The following is a 25660-nucleotide window of genomic DNA, read 5'->3' on the forward strand; positions in this document are numbered from 1 at the left end:
GCAATGACCGAGGGTGTGTTAGCGATGAGGGTCAAGAGGAACTTATGACTTCACGTCAAGATTGTAGAGGCAGACCGAATTAGCTAAGAAACAACCTACACCAGAATCTGAGAGACCACCAGCCTTTAGAACAAAATGCCGCATTTACTCGCGTAACAAACGCACTCACGTGATGAATGCAACCTCCACTTTTCCAATCAAGAAATGATTTTTCTTTTTCTTGCGTAATAATTGCATGCTGAATTTGCTGCTGTGAAGCCCATAGTCGTAAATTTTTTCAAAGAGAGCTTTAGAATCTATTTGCTATGCTGAATTTCAAGTTATAGGCACTTATTTTTCATTGGGCTGCTTAGTGTTTCTACCTTTTTTTTTTTCTTTCCTCCCATTCCTTCCCTTTCTCTTATTTCTTTCTTTTTTTATATACTAAAGCCATTTTAGTAAATTTTATTTATTTTTTCCTTCCCCATAAGCACCATTTTCTGCCGCTTCTTTTAGTCTCTCTTTCAGAGAGGCCATAGCTCGCTGACCTCCAGCAGAGCAGATAATCCCCCCCCCCCCCCCCCCCATTTCGTCCAGGCCTCTTCCACGAAAAAACATACAGTCAGCTGACACACGGTGCTACCGCACATTCCCTCACCAACGTTGAAATAGTACCCCTTTATTTTCAAGTCTACACCCTCACCGCTAACACACCCTCGGTCATTGCCTCGCCCAGCTGCCCTTATATATGCTGTGCCGAGGAAAGCATGTGTCACCTTGAAAAAGGCAAGTCCACTTGTCGAAACTTTGGCTCCCACTTTTACCTCATTCTCGTTTTGCTCATCGTCTTGAATTTGTATCTCCCGCCTTACCCGTATTTTCCCTGTATAGCTGTCTTTTGTGGCTTGGGAAGAGTTTCTCCTATCACTACAGCTGTAAAACCATGTGAAGTTGCTGAGTCGAGATGCTTTGCCTGCTTCCTTTTGTATGTAGCTGCTAAGGCGCAACGTACTCCAGCGACTGGGCAGTGGACCTAATGATGCGCGTGACATCAAGGCGCACCCCTTCTTCCGGCACGTCAACTGGGAGGATGTGCTGGCAAGGCGCGTGGAACCCCCCATCAAGCCACAGCTGGTGGGTCTCTTGTTAGGCCAAAGGGAAGCTCCTCCATAGTGCTCCCCCTCGCCAATCAGATAAAACAGCTGCCCACTTCTCCGTGATCTCTCTTGACTTTCATTCTTAGATTTCTGCATAGGGGAGAGGAAGTGCCACCATGTTTTTCTTGATGACATGTGAACTTAGTGAAGGTAGGCATGTGTTGCCACAGGCTGTGCTGTCGTGAGTAGTTGAAGCATCTTCATAGAAAGAGTACGCTTAATAATCTCTACATCTTGCATAATCTCATAAACTGTATGCATCGCAATACAGAAGCACACATGGTTCTACAGTTGCCAGCCAATACCGTATTTACTCGAATCTAATGCGCACTTTTCTTCCAGATATCATCATCATCAGCCTGTTCTATGTCCACTGCAGGACGAAGGCCTCTCCCTGCGATCTCCAATTACCCCTGTCCTGCGCCAACAGCTTCCAACTAGCGCCCGCAAATTTCCTAATTTCATTGCTCCACCTAGTCTTCTGTCATTCTCTATTGCATTTTCCTTCTCTTGGTACCCATTCTGTAACCCTAATGGTCCAACGGTTATCTAACTGGCGCATTACATGACCTGCCCAGCTCTGTTTTTTTTCTCTTGATGTCAATTAAAATATTGTCTATGCCTGTTTACTCTCCAATCCAAACCACTCTTTTTCTGTCCCTTAACGTTGTGCCTAACAATCTACAATCTAACAAGTTCCATCGCTCTTTGCGCGGTCCTTAACTTGTTCTCAAGCTTCTTTGTCAGTCTCCAAGTATCTGCCCTATATGTCAGCACTGGTAAAATGCACTGATTTGCACCTTCCTTTTCAATGGTAATGGTAAGCTTCCAGTCAGGAGCTGGCAACATCTGCCATTTGCGATCCAACCCATTTTTATTCTTCTGTGAATTTCCTTCTCATGATCAGGGTTCCCTGTGATTATTTGACCTAGGTAAATGTACTCCTTCACAGACTCTAGAGGCCGACTGGTGATCCTGAACTCTTGTTCCTTTGCCCGGCTATTTATCATTATCTTTGTCTGCTGCATATTAATCTTCAACCCCACTCTTACACTCTCTCTGTTAAGGTCCTCAATCATTTGTTGTAACTCATTTGCATTGTTGCGGAATAGAACAATGTCATTGGCAAACCGAAGGTTGCTGAGGTATTCGCCGTCGATCGTTGCTCCTAAGCCTTCCCAGTTTAATAGCTTGACTACTACTTCTAAGCACGCAGTGAATAGCATTGGAGAGATTGTGTCTCCCTGTCTGACCCCTTTCTTTATAGGTATCTTCCTGCTTCTCTTGTGCAGAATTAAGGTAGCTGTAGAACCTCTGTAGATATTTTCCAAGGTATTTACGTAAGTGTTCTGCACTCCTTGATTACGTAATGCTGCTATATGACTGTTGGTATCTCTACTGAATAAAATGCCATTTCGTAATCTATGAAAGCCATGTAGAGAGGCTTATTAGACTGCAAATTTCTCGATAACCTGATTAATGACATGGATGTGATCCATTGCAGAATATCCCTTTCTGAAGCCAGCCTGTTCCCTTGGTTGATTAAAGTCCAGTGTTGCCCTTATTCTATTGGAGATTATTTTGGTAAATATTTTATATAATACTGGGAGTAAGCTAATGGGCCTATAATTTTTCAATTTTTTAACGTCTCCCTTTTTGTGGATTAGTATAATGTTTGCATTCTTCGTTTTCTGGGACCATTGCAGTCGATAGACACTTCGTATAGAGAGCCGCCAGTTTTCCTAACATTATTTCTCCACCATCTTTGATTAAATCGACTGTTATTCCATCCTCTCCTGCCGCTTTTTCCCGTCTCATGCCTTGCAAGGCCCGTCTGACCTCATCTCTAGTTATAGAAGGAGTTTCTGTATTCTGTTCATTACTGTTTCTAATGGAAGTATTCGGACTCCTCTCGGTACTGCACAGGTCAGTATAGAATTCTTCCGCTGTTTTTATTATATTTTCGAGATTGCTGATGATATTACCCTGCTTATCTTTCAGCGCATACATCTTGGTTTGTCCTATGCCAAGTTTCTTTCTCGCTGATTTCAGGCTGCATCCATTTTTCCGTATTTTTCTGTCTTTCTCACGTTATAGTTTCGAATATCCCTTATTTTCGCCTTGTTGATCAGTTTTTACAGTTCCGCGAATTCTATCCTATCTCTTGAGTTGGACACCTTCATTTTTTGGCGTTTCTTTATTAGGTCCTTTGTTACCTACGGGGAGCTTGCCTACTGGTTGCCTTGGTGCCTTGCCTCCCACTTCAATTGCTGCCTCTGAAGCCAACCTAGTTACGGTTTCATTCATTAGCTCTGTCATCATCATCTCTCTGTTCTAAGGTTGCATATTTGTTTGCAAGTACCAGTCTGAATTTGTCTGCTTTTACCCTTACTGCCTCTAGGTTGACCTGTTTTTTCATCACCAAATTTGCTTTTTCTCTCTTCAAGTTGAGGTGAACGCTAGCCCTCACTAACCTACGATCACTGCACTTTACCCTACCTATCACTTCTACATCCTGCACTATGCTGGGATCACCAGAAAGTATGAAGTCAATTTCATTTCTTGTTTCACCATTAGGGCTTTTCCAGGTCCACTTTCTGCTGCTGCGCTTCCTAAAAAAGGTGTTCATTATTCAAAGCTTATTCCTTTCTGTGAATTCTACCAGCATCTCCCCTCTAGCGTTCCTAGAATTGACGCCGTAGTTGCCAATTGCTTGCTTACCAGCCTGCCTTTTCCCCACTTTTGCATTGAAGTCTCCCATTACTACAGTATACTGAGTTTGCACTTTTCTCATCGCTAATTCAACATCTTCATAAAACTGATCTACTTCCTCATCGTCGTGACTAGATGCTGGAGCGTAGGTTTATACTACCTTTCATCTATACCTCTTATTAAGCTTCATTACGACCACAGCTACCCTCTCATTAATGCTGTAGAATTCGTCAATGTTGCCCGCTATGTCCTTATGGATTAGGAATCCTACCCCGTATTGCTTCTTATCTGGGCGACCTCTATAGCAGTGGACATGTCCGTTATTTAGAAATGTATAAGCCGCACCACTTGCCAGCATGGTCAATCATTTTAAAGGGGGCATTGTTAGAAAAATTTTTTCTATTCTTATTTTTACCGATTTTTAGAAAATCACACTTTCAGTTTCTGTAACTCTTTTTCTATCTGATTACAAAATATCTTCACTGAGAACCACATAGAAGTGCTATAAAAAATTGGTTGCATCAGGCAATGGCGTGAAAACTTTCACGGAAATTATGAAAGAAATGATGTTTTTCCTGCTACAATGTCTCTGGAATGGCACAACCGAGCACCACCATCTTGGTCTTATCAGAAAGCGCATTTCTCTGTGTTCAAATTCGCCGCTTCAGCTATCCTCCACACAGAAACAAGCACACAAAAATCAAATGTTTGAAGGGGATTCTGAAGTCATGGACTGGCCGCGCCTGCCACACGACTCCAGCATGCTTTGCCCATTGGTTCGGCGCTCACTTTGTTGGGGTAGCACCCCTAACTAGATGCCTGCGACGTTGCTTCCTTTCACAGTGGAGGCTCCCTGCCGTATTTGCGAGCTGGAATCGCGAGGTGGCACTCGCAACCGTACCGCTGGAGTCACGTGACTCCCGCCGGGGTAGCTTTCTGCCAGCAGGCAGGGTCGGTAGCCTTGCGTTCGGGGCCGGTGCAGGAGGCCATAGTCTAGGGATGCCTGTGTTCAAAAACTGTCAAAAAATTGGACACAACAATTGGCTTCAGCAGCCGCTCCGTAAGTCTTTCTTGAAGTCGACAGTGTGGAGGTCCTGTCTGCACACCACAGAGCACTACAGGGTAACTTGATGGCACTTAATCATTACTCAAAGTCACCATAGCCCCTGGTCGTGCGAACTGCTGTCGGAAGGCATTTCGTGGAAAGGCACGCCCAGGTCTGTTTTCTGTGTTAAAGTTGGACTCCTGTACATTGTCGTGGCTACGTAACTTTCTAATCAAGATCAATTTACCTCTGTTAATGACTTCAGTTCCCCCAAATCTAACGTTACTTCTGGTGTGTCACAAGGAAGTGTCTTTTGGGACCTCTGTTGTTTCTAATCTATATAAATGATCTGCCTAACAACATGTCTTACATACGAATGTTCGCCAATGACTGCATAATCTACCATCCAGTAACCAATAGTAATGATCATATAGCGCTCCAACGAGACCTAGAAATAGTGAAGCAGGGGTGTACTACATGGCTCATGACACTAAATGTGTCAAAATGTAAAACAATGTCTTTCACCCGTAAACTTGTTAATTTGCAGTTTATCTACCACATTAACAGTAGTATTATATCCCTGACTACACAATATAAGTGTCTTGGCGTGCACCTTACTCTAACCTATCATGGTCTGAGCACGTTATGTGTGTCTCTGCCAATGCATCCAAATCATTAGGTTTTTTGCGCCAGAATTTGCGCAGTGGTTCATCTGCCTTGTGTAAAATGGCCTACTTCGCGTTCGTGCAACCCCAGCTTGAGTGCGTGTCTCCCATTTGGTCTCCACACCAGCATCACCTAATTGAAGTGCCAGAAATCATTCAGAATAGGGCAAGTCGTTTCATTACTCATAATTACAGTGCCCAGTCTAGCGTTACGCAGATCAAGGCCGAACTATTGTTGCAGTCGTTGAGTACTCGCCGTGATATTGCATTGCTGTCATTATTCCATAAATTTATTCACTCCGACAGATTATCCCTGCCTTGTTTGAAACACCAAGTCTTCACATCATGCAGATTGCACAATGATTTCAGATATGTCCGCGTATATGGAGCGACACAAACATTTAACTTTTCACCACTGCCTCGCGCTGTCCGTCTCTGGAACAGCCTTCCGGATAGCATTGCTTCGCTCAGAAATCATGCCTTTTGCAGTAATTTGGTCAAACATTGTTCTCCACACTGTGCGTAGGGCTGAGCGAGTGCACAGGTACTTATCAATCCCATTACGTTTACGTTTTCAATGTATTGCCACATGTTATGCCATATGTTTGTTTTCTGTTTTTTTTTTTTTTTTTTTACGTTATGCTGTGTATAATGTCTCAACGCAAAGTACCTTGCTGCTTTTATGTAATACTCCTTGCTGTTTTTATGCAATGCTTATCTGTTCATTCATTTTTTTTTCTTTGTTCTTGACATCTTTCTGTAGGTATGTAAATTTCACCGTCCTGTGCCAGTGCTTATCTTTTTATGTTTATGCATCAATATCTTTTTACTCATTGTATCTTGTGATAAACTGTGCCGTATGCCCCCCTCACACTATGCCTCTTCGTAGGCCTGTGAGGTCTTTCTAAATAAATAAAAATGTGATGTATTGCAGTTAAACATACTAAAAGCGGGAAGGGGCCACTGTCACTAGACACAGTGTGTATTTCACATGCGCCTGCCGTCTCTTGCCACAGTACAAGCACCAATATGCCAGAGAGGTACTGGCTGGCCTTTAGAGCTATTCCAGACATGCCTGTGGCAGTTTCAGCCCTTGGGGTCAGTAAAATGCATGCGTTCATATTGATACATGCATATTGCGTGTTTCTTGTCGACGATGAAGATGGCGAATGACGAACGGTCTCTGTGGCTCTCCAGCTGTTGACTGAACTGGCCAGCGCTGCAGTTGTCCTTTGTAAATATACATTGTAAATGGCCTCCTGTTCTTATTGCTTCGTTCGTGTAACAACATTTTCGGACTATGCAATTTTTCAATATTTTCCACAGCCCTCTAGGCAGTTGGAAAAATCAGACGTTGACTTCAGTTAAAAATGCTTATCTCCAAGGTCACTCGTACCCTATGGCTCTACTGAATGAGATAAAGCAATCATATAGCCCTCATTTAAAAAAAGTTGTTAGTCAGTCGGTTTTCTTTCTAGATGTCGATTTGATTTTCCTATATGACAGGAAGCTATTTTTTCAATCTCATGTTAATTACTGTCATTTGGTCTTGGGCACATAAAGATTAATCTTAGCAGACTACTGGTATTGCAAAAAAAAAAAGCTGTGAGGCATATTGCTGGTAGTATCAGTTACAGAATACACACTGGAGCTTTTTTTTTTTCATTATAATACTATTTGCATTACCACTACTTTTGAATATTGGTTACTCTATTATAGCATTAGATTTTCACCACCTGTATTGACTGAGTTTCTGAAATCTTGCTGTCATAACCTTAAAAGATAAAGTTGTTCATACTAGATGCACTGAAAAGTGGACTGTTCCTTGAACCAGAACAAACTAAGGTAACCAAACTTTGCAATTCCTGGTGCGAATGATCCTAAGTACATACAAAACAAATAAATGGATTTTATTTACCGTCACACTTAAAGTACCTGCCATAGTTGCTTAGTGGCTCCGGTGTAGGGCTGCTAAGCATAGGGTCATGGTGTTGAATCCCAGCCATGGCGACCACATTTTGATAGTGGCAAAATGCGAAAACACCCGTGGTACTTAGATTTAGGTGCACGTTAAAGAACCCCAGGTGGCCAAAATTTCCAGAGTCCCCCACTACGGTGTGCCTCATAATCAGATAATGGTTTTGGCACGTGAAACCCCATAATTTTTTTCACACTTAAAGAACTTAAGCGACAATTTATAATGTCCAGCATATAATTGTTTATGAGACACTTCTAAAATATTTCATTTATTAAAACTTGTATTTGCAAACTTTCAATTTTGTGATACTGCTTTCAGAGGGTGAAACATTTTAATGCTGTATATATGAATGTTTATTCTTTCGATTGCTATTTGTTTGAATAATCTTGTACGTATGTTATCACTTTGATTGCTGACTGTGTTTTTGTTTCCCTGCCATGTATTTAATTACGTTGGACCTCAGGCACACTCAAGCTACACTTTTGTAAATTTTAGTCTGTGATCCTTTCCCCCTATGGGAAAGATAAAGGCAATTTTCATTTTCAAAACTGACAGCAGATTCTAGCATGGCATCGGTGCTGTGTGTGCAATACGGTGGCGCACTAGTTAAAAGTTTCTATAGCTGGCGCCCATCAATACAATTCTTAACATCACATTAAGCTGTTCTCGAATGCTTTGTTGTGACGCTGCTGGTTGCTTTTTTGTTTGTGCCCAGCTGAATGACGAGGACGTGTCGCAGTTTGACACCAAGTTCACCAAGCAGACGCCCATTGACAGTCCGGACGATGGAATGCTCTCAGACAGTGTCAACCAGGTGTTTGTGGTGAGTGCTCGAATGTGGCTGGAGTGACCCAGGTTTTTATATTTCTTGCAGTCTTCTGGCTGTGCTTTTCTTTTTTTTTTTTTTCCTTGTACATGTGCTGTGTGCATGTGCTACGAGGTGCTCACTGTCATAACAGGACTGTTCGTTGGCTAAATCGGTGTTTGCTGAAGGGGATATTTTTTGCCACACATTAGGGCGTACACCAAAGGAAGAAACATAGGTGGCGCCACAGGCGACACTTCCAACTGATTTGTTTTGGGTGCTGACCCACGAATAAACAAACATACAAGCTATTCACAAACTTAGGATATGCAGTGGTCGAACAATCTGGTTTCCAATTCGTAAAGCATGACTGACGTATCACTAATACAGCTTGAGTCTTTCTTTTTTCTATAGTAAGCTTTCATTAGCTCACGTGCTGTTGGATTCTTACTTCTACTGACAATCTTCATCTCTTGGAAACACATGCAGGCCTTGCAGTGCGCTGGCAAATGTGCCATGCCATCTTTCATTAGATTTAGGTCATGTTCCTTGGCTTGATCATTTATACAGTGCCCGGTCTTGCCAATGTAGGGCTTGCTGCAGAAAGAAAAATGTCATAGACCACCCCCAGGGCACATTTTCCGTAAGTCATACGATGTTTCTTGCCGCAGCCTTGGCAGCCTGTCTCCTCACAAGCATGCTCGAGCAGAGTTGAATCAGCTTAACGTGGGCAGAGAAGGCAATGGGTTCCTCATACTGACCTGCCACCTTCTTGAGGTTATGGGTGACCTTATGAACATAAGGAATCACTGCAGGCCTTGCAGTTCTAATACTTTTTTCCTCTCTTGTGGCACTTGTACTTCTTACGTTTCCTAAAAGGGTTTCAGTGACTGATGTCGCCAACGAGTTAATGAACCATGCTGCCTTTTAAGTCGCTGGATCGGATTATTGAAATATACCTGCTTCGTGTGTGTACATGATTTCCTGTGGGCAGACTTCAGGCAGAGCATAGCAGTTCCATGCTTGACAATTTTAGAATGACAAGAGTCATACATCAGCACCCATTTCTTGGCACGTGGAAAATATAGCCAACGGGCTCATGTCGCTACCACCATGAGGCAGCAGCTAAGACGCAGCAATGAAATAAACTCACGATAGCCAAGCAGATCTTGAGGTTTCTTTTTATTCTTAGGTGAACACCCGAATTAAATCATTGGAAGTGCCACCCATGCTGTCGTCAGTGTTTCTTCCTTTTTAGGGTGTCTTCATTTGTGGCAAAATGTATGTCCTTCACTGTCACAGTCCATGTAAGAACAAGTGCTTATATTTGTAGAGTGTTCTCGGTGGGCTTCCATGGCTGCTGGTTTGTGTGTGTGTGTGTGTGTGTGTGTGTGTGTGTGTGTGTGTGTGTGTGTGTGTGTGTGTGTGTGTGTGTGTGTGTGTGTGTGTGTGTGTGTGTGTGTGTGTGCGCGCGTGCGTGCGTGCGTGCGTGCGTGCGTGTGTGTGTGTGCGTGCGTGCGTGTGTGCATGTGCAAACCCTTTTTGGCAGTGACATCTTTGTTTCACGGAACATGAAGTGTTAAAAAGAGGAGTACAGAAAACATGAAGATAGTATAGAATCTCAATTATACAAATCTCTAAGAAAGGCTAAAAGTATTTATATCACCCAAAATTCGTATCACCCAAAAACCAAAAAAAAATTGAAATTAAGGAACTTTTACTTTTATTGCCATTGAATTCTTAATTGCAATAAAATAGCAGACTTGTTCAAAATTTTATATTCCTTATATATTTTTTCTGCAATCCTAAGACCTTCCTTTAGCCTTCTCCGCGTGCCTCTCTCCTGTTGCCTTTCCACTCCATCGAACACGAATGGGCTGTGCCCATAACACTACGTCACGCCACCCTCTGAAACACGAATAGACCGCGCCAACTGCACTGCTCCCAGATTGCTCGCTGTCATTCAGCACAGTTCTGCAAACAGCTTAATCGCTTGCATTCGTCTTTGTTGGTTGCGTTGAAATCATTCCTGGCCATGTGGTTTCTCAGCCTCGTTTGACTTGCCCCCGAAACGGAAGATGGCTGGTCTGCCCGTGATCATCAGCAGTGCACGATGTTGCCGGTGAAAAGAAAGTGCATGTCTATAGATTTGGAAACTTGGAACATGCTTCTAACCGTTGAGGCAATCGTCGCGAACATGCTTGCATCGGATAGCGGCGCCGGCAGTGATGATGCGGCAGGGCAGGCTGCTTCAGCATTCTCCTCACAGGAGGCCCGGCAGATGATTCAGTCCCTTCGGGGCTTCGTGTTCACGAGGAACCGTCCACTGCACTACCGCATTTACTTGATTCTAACGCGCCCTCAATTGTAATGCGCACCCGTTCTCCGTGACGCAAAAAAAAAAAATGAAAACCTCGATTGTAACGTGCTCCTATTTGCCATGACCAAAAAAAAATGAGTACAATACCGCGCATCTCGTGCTTTCATATAGAAATACTATTTTCTCTCATTTGGAAAAAAACAAATTTATTCCCAATACACTAAAGTTGTAATGAATAAAAGCACAAATTGAAGCGCCGTACCTTGCCACCAAGATTTTCACTGCGCCGGTCACTTTGAAGTCATTCCGCATTGGCCCTTTCTTTAGAGCTAACTGCTTCACCTGCACTTCGAGCAGATCAGTCGTCACAGGCCGATGTGCCGCTCGCTGCTCTTGCACGTATTCCGTGAGCAGCTCTTCTATTTCGGCAAAGTGGCCCTGCTTCGGTCCACTGAAACCCTTCCTTGTTCCTTTGCTGGCGAAAATATTCTCCTTCTGTTTGCGCCAGTCCTGCACGCAAGTTTTGGGAACTCGAAACGCCCGTGATGCAGCCAATTTCTGTCCGTCTCCGAGCACATAACTTTCCTTTTAAATGCGGCATCATGGTGGACTCTCTGTGTCTTCGCAGTCAGCACTTCCGTGCTGATTGAATAAACGCAGAAAACAGGAAGACAGGCGGTAGACTAGGTTGCACCAGCGTCTGGTTACATGTACAACATGGAGTTATGCATATAGAGGAAGCTACAGTAGCTAGGCTAGAAGCGCATATGAGGCAACCGTTTTTCAAATGCCGATGGCAATATGGTAACACGGATTTAGGGTCGTACTTGATTCTAACGCTCATGCAATTTTTCGACCCATTTTATTGGAAAAAAGATGCGCGTTAGATTCGAGTAAATACGGTATGTGGAGCACCTGCATGCCTTGGAGAAGCAGGTCTGCAAGCTTTGCGTAAAGCATGCAAGGCTGATGGCCATAGGATTTTCTCATGCAAGCCAGTGAGAAGTACGGGGCGAGATGCTTGTGGCGATCTCACCTCGGTCTTTCTTCTGATTTCTCAAGCTGACAGGCTGCTGCAGCAAGCTTTTCGCATTTTTAAAAAGGCCCCTTTTGGGGCCACTAAAGCGATGCCTCGCTGGTGCTCGCTTATAGCTTGTTACAGCAGTGCCATTCTTCGACCCCAACAGCCGCAGCTTGTTACATGCGATCAGAGCGCCCAGGAAGCAGTTAAACGAATGAACACAATCAGCAGCTGGATGGAGGAAGGTGGTAGGGAGGGGCACTGGCCTCTCCGCCATTATAGTTTTCTCGGAACACCTATGCCATCCTCCTATTTCGATGTTTTCATGCAATCCACTTACAACAATTATTGGTTACAACAGTGGAATTTTTGTGGCACTTGAATATTGTTATAAGTGAGTTCGACTGTAGTTTATATGAATTATTTTTCATATAACATATAACATGCATGTTATGTTATGTTATATAACATATAACATAACTTTCATAGATCATAGAAACTCACTATGAAAGCACTGGAGCGAAGAAGTGCGGTAACAGGAGCGAGCGAATGGACATTTGTGCTGCCTCTTCCTTGTGTGACGAGAACACAGCGCAGCGCATTGACACGTAGACTCTGTCCCCCCCATCACAGATCGCTTTCAAGATAGGGCCCACGTGGCCGTGTGCACGCAGCAACCGCCAGAGTAGGACGCCTCTCCTACCATTTGCGCCAGTCCCGCAGGCAAGTTTCAGGAACTCCGAACACCCGTGGTGCTGCCCGATTTGTATCAGTCTCCGTACACGTGATCACTTTCCTTTTAAGTGGGGACACAGGTCTGTGGCCCAACCTTCCATCAACATCCAAATCATACATAACTGGCCATAAAGCATGGTAAAGTTCTGTGGAACCTCGATACATGGATGATGCCACACTTCGTTGCAGCACCCCAGAGAAATCTCCAGAGAAAGCTTCTTTTCTTGTGTGTGTGTGTGTGTGTGTGTGTGTGTGTGTGTGTGTGTGTGTGTGTGTGTGTGTGTGTGTGTGTGTGTGTGTGCGTGTGCGTGCGTGTGCGTGTGTGTGCGCGCGTGCGTGCGTGTGTGTGTGTGCCGTGGCCTCTTTGCAAATCAAGCCGCGAAGAGTGACCAGCTGCAACATGAAATATAGCATGCTGTTTCTATCATGTGCTTGGCCCTGTACTGTGCAGGGTTTCACGTACGTGGCCCCCTCCGTGCTAGAGGAGCTGCACCGGCCCATGGTGATCAAGGCACGCTCACCACGCAAGCTCACGAACAGCCCTCGGACACCTTTCAGGTGAAGAAATCACACAAACACTCCAGAGTAGTGATGTGAAACGGTCTATAGTATTATCAGTAGTTTAGTCATTATTTAACTAATGATAATGCAATAACCATCAATAGTGCACAATTGATAATGTAAGATCACACAACGTATGACGTATGTTGCAGTGTTTACGATTGCATCGCACATAAACACTGCAACATAAACCAGGTGATATTTTCCTGTTCCCAATTGCATGAACCAAGGTTACTGATTGTCAGTTATTGCAAACTTTCTGGGAATATCACTAGCTAAGAATTGCAAAGCAATTAATCTCATTGTCAACAGTGAATTGTCGCGATACTATTGAGAGTACCGTAGACTTCTGTTAATCAACTCCAGTTAATTCAATTTTTCGGTCAATTCAATTCTGATCGAAGGTTGCAGCCAGCCGTCATACATTTCTGTGGGACCAAAGTGAGACAGTATTGCCCTCAAGCACGTCTTAAGGATTACAATAAAACAAATGGGATAAGATCCTGTCCAGCCGTTATCATGCTATGCTTTCTGTAAGCAAGGTGGCAGACACAAAACACAATTTTGAGAAAATGGGCCACAGAGTTTTGGGAACAGTTGACTTGCGCAAGCTTATACCAGGACTATAATACTCAGTGTCCTTCGTTAGTGAGCGAACTTCTGGGCCTCCATTTCTCATTTGGCAGGATTTAGGCATCTCTAATTCACCACAGATGCTTTTATGCAGCTCCACGGAGTGCAAGGGCACCAGGCTGTATGTCAACAGGACACACTGGGTAGTCGCACCATTTTTTTGCAGACGCGGAACTTGTGGCCAGGCAGCCTAGATAGTGCGTTATTGGCTTGGTGTGAAGCTTTGCGGTCATCTCTGGCAACTACACTTACATCAGGGCCTTAACTTTCGTATGCCAAAAAGCCGTGCTTGCGCCACAAGAACTGATGCTACACTCGTGGTCCTGCCACACCAATCTTGGTTCCATGCGAGCTATGCCGCAGGCACCGTTTCACGTTTGCTTTTCTGAGAGTGCACTGTCTCTGCTGGTGTTGACATTAGATGCACGTGGCGTCAACATAGGATGTAGAACGTGCAGACAAACACGAACCCACATATGTGCAGAGAGGCACGGAAACAGGCATCAGCACATCGCATACGGTTACCAAAGTAAAACTACACCTGCGCATAGGCTCGACTACTACGGGCAGTGGTTTGCTTTGCTGGCGCATTATTACGGATGTGGTATGGGACTGCATGACGTGCCGAAAACTTGTTCGGTTGGTTTGGCGTGATCTTATTATCGGCCCATCCAAACCGTGGGATAAACGCCTCCTCTTATCACCATAATAAGCAGAGAAGGCTTGCGCTTTGATCTCTGTAGGCGGGCCTGGCCTAGATTTTTTGTTTTTCTTTTTATAGACTGTCAATTCACCACTTGCAGTCACCGTGCGATCTGCAGTGATCGGCAAATAAATGGTGGATCAACAATTTTTTCAAAGCAGGCTTAGTACACTAGCACTTGCTGGCAGCGTCAGTGCATGTTGCCACACCAACACACAATCGTAAGGCACATCTCAGTGTGCTCACACGCTGAGCCAATAGAAGGGCCGCACACATCAGGAACTTCAACAGATTGGCCCCTGGCATTTGATGCTTGCACTCTTCCAGTACCGTTATCGCAGCCGAGGAGAGTGGGAACGGAAAGGTGGAACTTTGAGCTTTCGAAGATACCAAGGTGGCGGCGCTCGTTGTTGGAAATGATGAAAGACGAATACATGAACTTTGGTGTTGTTGCATGATTTTGAGCTTCTTTCTCACCTTCTGCGCTGTCAAAATAATTTTTCTTTTTTTCAGGCACATAGAGCGCTTTTCCAGCTAAATCGTTTCAATACAGCGTAGATTAGGCATTGCAAGAGTGATTTCCCAAAATTGTCCAGAGACTATCCAAGCTGTCATCGCTTGCCGTCACTTGCTTCGGCCATCGCACAGGCTACCTTCACTCGCCATCATGGTGCTGACATTGTATAAGTGTGCTGCCCCGGCCGAGGCTCTAATGTTCCGGGTGTTTCAGCACCGACGGTCTCCGATTATTGGACACAGGAAGTTCAAGACAAAATTAATTAGTTTTTACCAGCCAAGCTTCAGAGCAGCCATGGACACCGGAATGTGCACGATAATAGCCAGTGTGATTACCAATGAACAAATTTTCACTTTTTAGTGTGTGTTCTTATGTGAGGACAACATCCCTGAAATCGCATACGGAATCTCATTTTAAAATGGCTGTACCTGTTTTTATAAATGGAACTAATCGTTCATGCCTGCTCAGCACACGCTGCGCTCTCTCCATGTGCTGTATTTGCCCTAATCTAGTGCACTTCTTTTTTTCAGGTTCAATAATTGCCTGCACTTTACAATAGAGTACAAAGCCAAAACTGAGTGCGCTGTGTTAGCAACAGCCAGTGTACCATCAGAGCCGTCAGACACTGCGTCATCGCGATCACAAGATGCGACAAAGTACCCCAAATTTCAAGTTGGCTCACTCCCAAATTTCAGTTGGCTCAACCCTACTATAAGCTTCCCCAAGCCATTTTGCTCTGAATGCCGATCTCGCCTGTGCACAACAGCACGCAGAGGCTCTGCACATGGCACACTTGGCCTTTGGATCACACCGAAGCACTTCGTTGCAGACAACAGATTCAATTTTCGCATGATTGACATGTGCATGATTTCATCATACCGTATTTACTCGCATAATGAACACACATTTTTTTCACAAAAAATATGCGCAAAGTTGGGGTGCATTCCTTATGCGGGGTAAAATTTCGAGCGATTTGTTCTTTTCCGTGGCCACCTACAAAGAAGTCAGTTTCACCCGTAAGGCGAACCATGGATTGTGATAGCAAATGTATAGACAGCTAGACGAAGTAAGGATAGTAGTTTCATCGGCCGTATAAATTTGCAAACATTCGCTTGAGCACAAACTAGGCGGTGAGAACGCAGCATGCACAAAGGTAGGAACCGCCATCGACTCAGCCATCAACGCAGATCACATTGAAAATAGGGCACACCATGGCCGTGCAATGCGCAGTTGATGCCAGAGTAAAATGCCCCCCTCTCCCTACTTCCCTCCCCCCCTTCTCCCGGCGCCATGCGCGCGACTGAAGACGTTGTGTCTCCGCTCTGCTTTCCTCCCTTGTACGCAGGAGATTGAGCCACGATCATCGGTGCCCCTTGGGTGCCGTTGTGCAATATGCAGTTGCTGGCAAAGTACCCTCCCTCCCTCCCTCCCTCCCTCCCTCCCGGATCCGTTTGCACGACGAAAGACTGCGCGCGAGATTGAGCCGCGATCGTCTGCTTCCCTAGCGTGCTTTCGCTCACACCTACATCATGCAGCGCGCAGCGATGGCGATGGCAAAAATGCTCCTGGAGCGTCCATATATCTGCTATTGTAATAAAAGTTGGAGACACGGTGCAATTCAGTGTCCAACGCAGCATCCGACACAATCGCACCTGTCGGACACCATATCGGAAGCCGAATCGTACCATGTGTCTCCTACTTTGCGGCAGCAAGTTCGAGGTGCGATCATTATGCGAAAAAAGGAAAAAGAACATACTTCTTGATTGGAAAAGAGCTGCATTCATTACGTGAGTGCATTCATGATGCAAGTAAATACGGTAATATGCGAGCATGCCCCAAAGTGATGGCGTCACCCAGGCGGCGACCAATCACTGCTCGCAAAGCGAATTCTTTGAAAACCGAAGTGTTAGAGAGTACGGCTCCAGGATTTCATTTGTGAAGGTTACTTCATTTGCTAAGGTTAATTTTGTGCATGTCTACGAGCTAGAGCGGTATGCTCGGCCAATATCTTTTGGACATTGTCTTTATGTGGTCATCGTATTGAGGACAGATACAGACCAAAAGGGGGATAGAGTACCCAAAAAATAATATGCTGTTGCATTTAATAAAAGTGATCAACTGCGTTCATGTAGCATGCGCTGTGGAGGCACCATGCACCCTTGTGCTGTGTTTCTCAATACAGCTGTTTATTACATTTATCGTCATCAAACTCGGCAGTGCATGGGGTTGTTATCTGTGGATGGCCCTGTCATAGACTCCCTGTGAAATATTTTGGATGTTGAGAAATTGTTCGGAGCTGCCGAACGTTTGCTCTAGATGGGATTGTTACATCTGGCCATGACTGTGTATACTGCAAGGTACCTCTCACTACTCTGCTTCCAACCTCGACTGTACTTTCCTGCAGTCCAGTGTCAAAGCGTCCCCAGCCGCACTTTGGCTTCAGCCCCTCGCCGCTGGTGACTGGTAGCAGCGGAGTCAGTGGCCGACCAAACGGCGGAGTGGTGCCTTCCTCACCAGACGAGCAGATGGACACAACGAGCGGACCTGCCCTGGCCCCCGTGGTAGTCAGTGCACCTCCTCCGCGGTCACCGGCTATCCCGACGCGGAGCAAGGTGCCGCCTCCGCCTCGACCCAAGGCACGTGGTGACCATGCTGTTCCTTCCCTGCCGCGTCGTCTGCTTGGATATCTGGGTGGACCTTTCCGCTGAGGGAGCACCGGTTGAGGGGAACACTGTAGCAGCCCAATACCTGTGTCACAATGGCACCCTCTCAGTGATAAGTGAATTCATAATGTAACTAGAAATGCAGTTAAAAGGCAATGATGAAGATTAGTTACAGAACACTGGAGCTGACTCCGCACTAGCGTTGCATTACTCGTCTGCGAAGAGCATGCAGAATGATAAGGCATGAAAGGAAGAAAGGCATACGGAGTTCTTTGTCCCTGCACCTTTCTTCTACAGCGAGAATGTCTGTGCACGCTTTCCATAGATCATGAATTACCACCTTGCCCAAGCCTCCACCATAGCTCGTTGCACTACTCGCCTCCGTCCTTGCCTTTGCTGCACTCTTGGTTACGCCATGGCTCCAAACCATGTTGTGCAGTTTTCTCTAAGTCACCGAACATCAAGCTTGATGGCCATCAGGGATTGTTGCAAGGCTCAGTAATAGCTCTGCTTCTCTCAGCTATGGTTATTCAGTGTTCTGCTCCTGTCTGCAAGGCTGTTGGCAAAATGATGTCTGGGCTGGGGAAAGAAACAGAAAAATAGGCTGGAAGACACTGCCTTCTCTGGAGCTTGCTGCCTAATTCTGAGTTACATTCCTTGTTATTGAAATTGATGCTGCTTATTTGGATGCAGCATTATGAGTCCTTGGTTGAGATTCTCAAAGGGCACTGAAAGGTATGGTCACCAGCCCTGCAGCTGGTGATTGAGAGTTAATCAGCACCTCTATCTGCAAGCTTCAAATAGCAGATAGCATTTGTTGTAGTAAGTAAGACTGCATTGTTTATCAGAAATTGGTTAATCATAGGTTAGTGTGCAGTGCATTCAGACATCAGCAGCAATGTTTGTGAACGAACAAGTGTATTGCAAGTTATCTTGCAGGTAATCAGTAGTTGATGACACAATGCTTTTTCAATTGAAAATTTCTCTTTACACTCAAACTTCCATACCATGAAGGTCATACTTGCAGTGAGAAAGTTTGTTAAATTGGGTTTATGATTAATTGAGGTTTCCTTGTTTCAGCAGTAAAAATGACTGTGCAGATTTCTAGAAACCTCATGGTAGATAGCATCTCGTCAGTAAGCAGTTATATAATAATCAAGAGAACCTCACAAGAAACTTAGCCAATGATTACAGGACAAAAAGCACTAGTGGGCGTAGTAGAGCTCAGGAGCTGCACGTGGACCGCATCTACAGCTACGGGTCACTTTCACATGGCACCCTGAATGGATGGACTCGATGCTTGTCACTGTGGGAGATCACTGCTAGGCTACAGATGACACCTAGACAGTGTGCTTTTTTTTTATATTGGTCGCTGCTGAGCCACTTGTAGGCTCTCTTCTGGTTGGCGAATGCCAAGGGCATTGTGCCCTGTGCACTTGCCGTATCTAAGTGATGCGTTATGTCCTTAGCTGAACTGTGAATGCTTTTTTGCCACCCCGGACGTGACAGTGATGACAGAAATGACATAAATGATGAATTTACTTTCAGGCAATGTATTTGCTTTCTCTCGCTTGTCACAAAGGTTTTGGGTATGTGCATGCAATCGACAGTATTTGTCAAAAATATCTAAGAGTATTTGTCAAAAAGTTCCCTTCGACCGTCTGGCCCAGTACAATCTGTACGGAGAGTTTCTTTGAAATGCCACGAGCTCCAACACCCTCTGCAATGAAGGGAACCTCACGCATGCCATTCAGGCGTCTGGATTGTCAGGAGCGCAGCGGGCAGCTATCCTCTACACAGCCAAACAGCATGCCTACCACATATAGTGAAGGTGCGGAGTAGCCAACATATTTTTGCAAAAGGATTTGCTGTTGCGCTCATTATGAGTTGTAGCACCCGCCGTGGTTTCTTAGTGGCTATGGTGTTGGGCTGCTAAGCACGAGGTCGCGGGATCGAATGCCAGCCACAGTGGCCACATTTCGATGGGGGCGAAATGCAAAAAACTCGTGTACTTAGATTTAGGTGCACGTTAAAAAACATCAGGCGGTCAATCTCACAATCTGAAAGTGGTTTTGGCACGTAAAACCCCATAATTTAACTTTAGCTATGAGTTGTAGCATGGGAGCTTGTGGCCCCAAGGTGCTCTGAGACTGCACGGCAGCTTCGGTGCATGAAAAATTGGTAAACTAAATGTCATTAATGGTGACACATCGTTTCTGAGAAGAATGACACCTGTCATTTTTCTTGGCAAAACAAAATGTGAGGGATGTATACCATATCGCAATTTGTATGCTACATGATGTATCGATGGACATTGTTAAATGAAAATGGTGGAAGAAAATTGCCATGCTAAACGCTGAAAAAAGTTCAGTGGAACTCCAATTGTACAACTGTCAGGGGGCCACGAAAAATCGTTGTATAATCGAACAACTTAGAATGCAGGCAGTGATGCTCAGTCTTGTCCATAACGGGTATAGATCGCCTGAATAAGCCCACGGCACAAACCTCAGCTGCTCCAAGGAAGGTAGATTAAATAATAAAAAAATGGCAACCGTGCATAATTGGAGGAGGTGCAAGTGCATCTTTATTCTCACCTTTAAAAATAATCTGTGATATTTTTCTGGATGTTTTCCCTGCTGCAACGCATCAGCTTCCTCTTGAAGGTCACCAACATCGTTGCATGCACAAACAAACCACCAAATGTTGTCGATGCTCCGCAGCACTTACGCATAAATGTAACGAACAGACAATACGGAAACAAATCCTCTTCAGATATGGTCGTCGTCTGAGGTGCAGACTTTGGACACCTCAGACAACGACCTTGGGCAATCCTCTCAGAGATGGTTTTACTTTCGCCAACTTTCTTGCGACTCGGCACTGAAAGCGTCCCCGACAAGTGTTTTCAGTGTTGTGCCAAGCTCGTTATCAGTTCCAAGAGTGGCCGTATACTTCGACGGGTTCGGAGCTTCAGGCTGTCTCGCGAAAGCGAATCTATCTCTGTAAGTGAAAGCACGAGTACACGACACCTTTGAGCTCTTTTGAGATTAAGAACTTCTTGAGAGGCCACACAGCCATTTGATTCAAGAATGGTACCAGGTCACTATGAGGTCCACAGAGCCCTACCGACCAGCCTTGCATTTAAAGAGGGCCTCCCGCTGGTCCTGCCATCCGCTAATCATTGACGTCGAGCCGCGGAGCCATGGCGGAATTTCCCTCCTCCTCGGCCATCAAAATTGCTCGTCTCTCGAAAATGCACTACGTTGGCATAACGTCACAAATAAGTGGAGTCAAAGTGCAAAAGACTGCAGGGTACTGCACCACCATAACCGTAACACAAGTACAGCAAAAATGGCATCAATTCCAACCGAAAAAAGTTTTGACTACAGTCGACTCGTGTATGCATTACATCGATACGTAAAGGTACAGATTGCCAACATAATGCTAAAAACTGCGGAATTTAGAATATTCCTTTCAAAATTGCGAATTTTACCGTTATTTGAATGTAACACCAAGGAAACCCATTATCAGCTGGCTTCAGTCTGCTCGGGTGCCCGCTTGCATCTGCTAAGGGGAAGGGGGGATTTTTTTTTTTTAGATGATATCGGAGAGGCGTTGTACGAGGCAGGGTCAGCGTAAAATTTCATTGTGTACAGTGGACTGTCGTTAATATAGAACCTCAAGGGACCAGGGAAATTGCTTCCGGTTATCAGAAGTTCCATTTACTGAGAGACAAAGCAAGCTGAATAATACAATTGCCTGTATACAAAACCAGCCAACCACGAGGATGGTGTTCTGCTTAAGAGGCAGTTCCATTTAAGCGATTTCCGTTTATTGAGATTCCATTGTAATCGATGTTTTTTGATACATTATTTCTTTGAAGGTTCTGCCCGGACCAAACTAATTTGTCGCAAAATGCAGGTTGTCGCATGACCGGGGACGTGTAATTGAGGTTCCACTGTACATGGTATTTAATAGAACAGAAGATAGAAAATGATAAAAGAAAGTATAATGTATTGTTGATCTCATTAAACCAAGGATAATAGTATTGAGTTTCAGCTGTGCATCGTTTTCTTTTAGTCCGAGGAATGTTTGTAAATTACAACTTTATACACTCAAGCCTCATTATAGCGAAGTTGGCGGGGAAGCCTAAATACTTTGTTATACCCATTACTTCGTTATGCCTACTATTGTTACTTACTGCAATGTATATTAGCAATGTTATGCACAACTTTAAACATGCAAAGAATACTATGACTCCCTGGCGTTCCAAACCTCTACACAGTGCGTATGCAGTGAAAATTCAATAAAACAACAGCAAAAGACTCTCCAGCACGCACAACACGAGAGCTTTTAGCGCCTTACGTGACAGCCATCATGATGGCACTCTTATGTTCCAGTGCGATGGTCTTTTGCTCCCACTTCTCACCTGGCTTGCCCATACCATTGTCATGAAACCCGTCGAAGTATACGACCGACAGAGCTTGGCACAGCGTCAGAAATGCGGACGTATACGTGGACGCGCTCGCCCCTTGAAAGCGAAACTGTCTGATCCTCCGTTTTCTAGCGGCCCCTCGGCTCCACATAGCTTGGCTTAACTTGGCTTAGCTTGGCCAGCTCATGCTGGTTTTACGCGATCTCGGAGGTCCCGCCTAGCTGCGTTGGCACAGAGTGGTGCGCTGCAGTTAGAGAAAGAACTGGAGGCACTAGTTTTCAGCACATCGCATGCAAGCATCATTATCTATATGCGGTGCAGCATAGTTAGGCATGGCCTGCTAGATTGCAAACTCGGAGGGTGCGCCTAGCTTCGCCGAAGCGAAAGATAGATGCTATAAGATAAGAAAGAAGTGCTGAAGCAAGAAAGACCATAACGCTTCAGCAGCTGTTCTGCTGGGTTCCCAACAAATGCAGAACTCGGCAGAAAGTGATATGCTTAACGCACAAACGGCCAGCGTTGTTGTCTTTGGAGACAAACCTAGTTCATTATATGCATTGGCAGAACAATTTTACTTCGTCAAAACAAGGTATAAAATATGGTGATCTGTATAGAGATTTCATGGGAATTGCATTTACTTTATTTCCCGCCTCATTATAATGAGGGTCCAGTCTAATTCAGGTGCACGTGGCACCACTCTGTTTATTTTACTGGGGCAGCTGATTTTCATTGAGCGTCGAAATGGAGAGTGCAGTTCTACTAGACTCCTTCTGCTGATGGGCGCTAAACAATTGTTGAAACAGCCTTCACAACAGCTGTGCACCCGGACTTTATTCAATATTCTTTTGACAGTAAAATTACGGAAGCAGTGGAAGTACCGATGTGACAGGAATAGTACTACCTATGTGCCATATTTATTCGAATCTGGGTCGATAATTTATTTTTTTTTTTCAAATAGACATATGCCAAACTCTAGGGCCGGCTTAGATACGAGGATATTAAAAAACACGCAAGTTTGTAATTAAAAATTATATATATGGCGCATAGCTACCGCCATCTAAAGAAGTTAGTATCACAGCTGCTATTTTGACCTGTGTCGTATCGACATGTGGCGTGGCCCATAGCGTGGCTGGCATGGCGTTATCGTAATGGCACCAAACAGGTGATGCCACTATAATGCCGTTTTCAAACGAACAGTTATGCTAGCCGCACAGGCATCGGCAAAGGTTCAACCCGAGCGGGATTTCAGCATCGATGAGAAAAACATCCGTTTTTAGAGTGGGCAACAAGGGACACTTTTTTCGTGTGCCGCAACGAGGAGATGACAGCGATAAGGAAAATGAGCGCGTGATGACAGAGAGGAGCTGTTCACTGAGGTCGCACCGCATTTCAATGCGTGCGAGCCATGCCATACTGTCTCTGTCTATGCATGCATGGGCATGCAGATGTGAGCCTGCGCGTGTCTGCAAGCATGCGTGTGGTTAGGCTAGCAGTGATGATAACGTAAAGTGAACTCGGCACGCTCATATTAAAGGGACACTAAAGGTTACTATTAAGTCAATGTGGACTGTTGAAATACCATCACAGAAACCTCGAAACGCTTGTTTCGTGCCAAGGAGAGACTTATTTTAAGAGAAAATGCGTTCTGAAGCGTCCGCGTACCTCTAGCGCAGTTCAAATCGCCCGCCCTCCGATCGAGGAGTACTGACATCATGGTCTCATAGTGACGTTGCGCCATCGGTGAGTAGAACGGCGTCCGCAGACGGCACTACGGCTTTTCTGCGCAAAACGCGAACGCGCGGCCAGAAACAGAGCCAAGACAGAGCCGACAGCAGAGCGAAAGCGGGAGTATGGTGGCTAGCGGAAGGAGAAACGAATTACGTCCCACGGCACACGGAGAGTCCGTTTTCGTTAAACTATAGGCTGCAGCGAGCTCGCAGCGTGGTTGGCGTGGTCTATGAGAAGCGACGAGCCTTTTCGCACTCGCAACAGGGCATAAAAATGTGCGAATCGACGCAAAACTCGGCCTAGAAACGTGCTTCGCCACAGCCACGACCCAAGCTGGCACGACCCAGATGTCGTTTCCCGCACCGCCACCAGGCGCCGCTACTATACCTCAAACTCCAGCGCAAGACGCCTATAATAAGCTGGTACTTCATTCTATGACGCTAACTTCGACGCTCGTCGCAATGGACCCTGACACCAACAGATTGGCTCGCGATGGTGGGCTCAACTTCAGCGATTTGAGCACCGACGAGCGCGACCTGCTGCTGAGGGCTCGCACTGCCGGCGTCGTTGCGTACTACGACGGCGGCCTCGACACCGGCTCTCCGGAGCGGGAAAGCAACGAGGGCTTCCCACGACATCACATGGACGTGGCATTCTCGCTGCTTGTTCCAAATGAAAGTTTCGCGAGCCAGCAGAACCCTCACAGCACGACGCGATAACAAAACTACTGAAACTCCAAAGCGTGCGCGGCGCAGAGTCGAGCGCGCAGAGTCGAGTGAAAACGAAACCTTTCAAACACCCATATTACTGAAGGGTAACTTCAAGATGTTATTTTTTCTTAGAATCGAATAGACGTAGACAAGTAGCATTTTTTTCCGTCTTATAATCGAATGAAATGATATTTTTAATACGAGTAGTTGAGTATTAGTAACACAAATTATGAGGAGTCCTTTCGTCATCGGGCTAGTACCGGAATGTCGCTGGGGGGTCTCAAATCGTGTCATGCATTTACCTCAATTTCTTGGTTACTAAAGCTCTGTTCGCGATTATATTGATGCCTTAGACGCTCTAGAACATTGCTCTACCACTTTAACTTGAGTTTCTGGTAACCTTTAGTGTCCCTTTAAATAAATGCTGTTTTCATTTTGTGAACGCTTCCTCACTTTTTTGTGCGGTCTACATTCGAGGTAAGCTTTTTATTTTTTTTGGCTTTGGACATCTGGGGGTTGGCTTAGAATGGGGACGGCCTAAATTCGAGTAAGTACAGCATGTTGCCTTTGCACAGTTGAGTACGGCTTTGCGTTCTGCCTGCATTATGGCAACTATGCCTGAGGACTTTGTTATTTGTGCTGTCGCTCACAGCTGCTGCTACGCTGTACAGCCAGCGTGCAACAGGCATGGCAGATGCTTCGGGCACTTCGTGCACTTGTAGCGGCACTGCTTGCGCAATGCATTCAGTGGCTGAGATGTGCGGAAACTGAGGCAGCTTACGGTTTAAGTAGCGACAAGTGGCACCAGTGCCAGGTTGCAGTACGTGTGAATACACAAAATGGACCCTTGAAACATCCGGCACCCCTTACCTGGTGGTACATACCTCTGTGCTACTACCGGCCCTCCTGTCACTTGCAAAGAGATGCAAAGCTTTGATTGCAGATGTTGCGATGTGCTTGTGCCAGTAGTTACCCCACAGATTTTAAGCAAGGGCTTGACGACCAGTGGGTGTGGCCATCACTTTTCTGGACACAGATCCTTCTCCAGTCTGTTCCCACTGTGTCTTGCATGGTCACACCCTGCGATCTCTCAAAACATGTCATTAGAAAGATCTCATGACTGATGTTTCTTCTGCGATTTTATCCCATTTTTACATATCACCTTTTATGCCAGTTGAACCATCTCTGACATCGATGCATGTAGAACATATCTTCATCGTTTTTTGTTTCTTTTAATGGCTGCATTTTTCTTTTGCTTATCATATTCATGCCCATTCTCAGATTTGCGCATCCTTC

The 25660-nt window shown here is 45.2% G+C and overlaps 1 protein-coding gene across 2 annotated transcripts in view; it reads left to right on the forward strand.

The window, feature by feature from the left end:
* LOC142576580 (ribosomal protein S6 kinase beta-1-like) overlaps positions 1-25660 on the forward strand; it is a 102712-nt gene that overhangs the window by 58563 nt on the left and 18489 nt on the right. For both annotated transcript variants that reach the window (XM_075686767.1, XM_075686766.1), the window contains exons 12-15: positions 973-1113; positions 8252-8359; positions 12869-12975; positions 17236-17467. In XM_075686767.1, coding sequence (XP_075542882.1) covers positions 973-1113; positions 8252-8359; positions 12869-12975; positions 17236-17467 — 588 coding nt within the window. The remainder of the gene's footprint in view (positions 1-972; positions 1114-8251; positions 8360-12868; positions 12976-17235; positions 17468-25660) is intronic.

The sequence above is a fragment of the Dermacentor variabilis genome, chromosome 3 (assembly GCF_050947875.1).
Source record: "Dermacentor variabilis isolate Ectoservices chromosome 3, ASM5094787v1, whole genome shotgun sequence".
NCBI lineage: Eukaryota > Metazoa > Arthropoda > Arachnida > Ixodida > Ixodidae > Dermacentor > Dermacentor variabilis.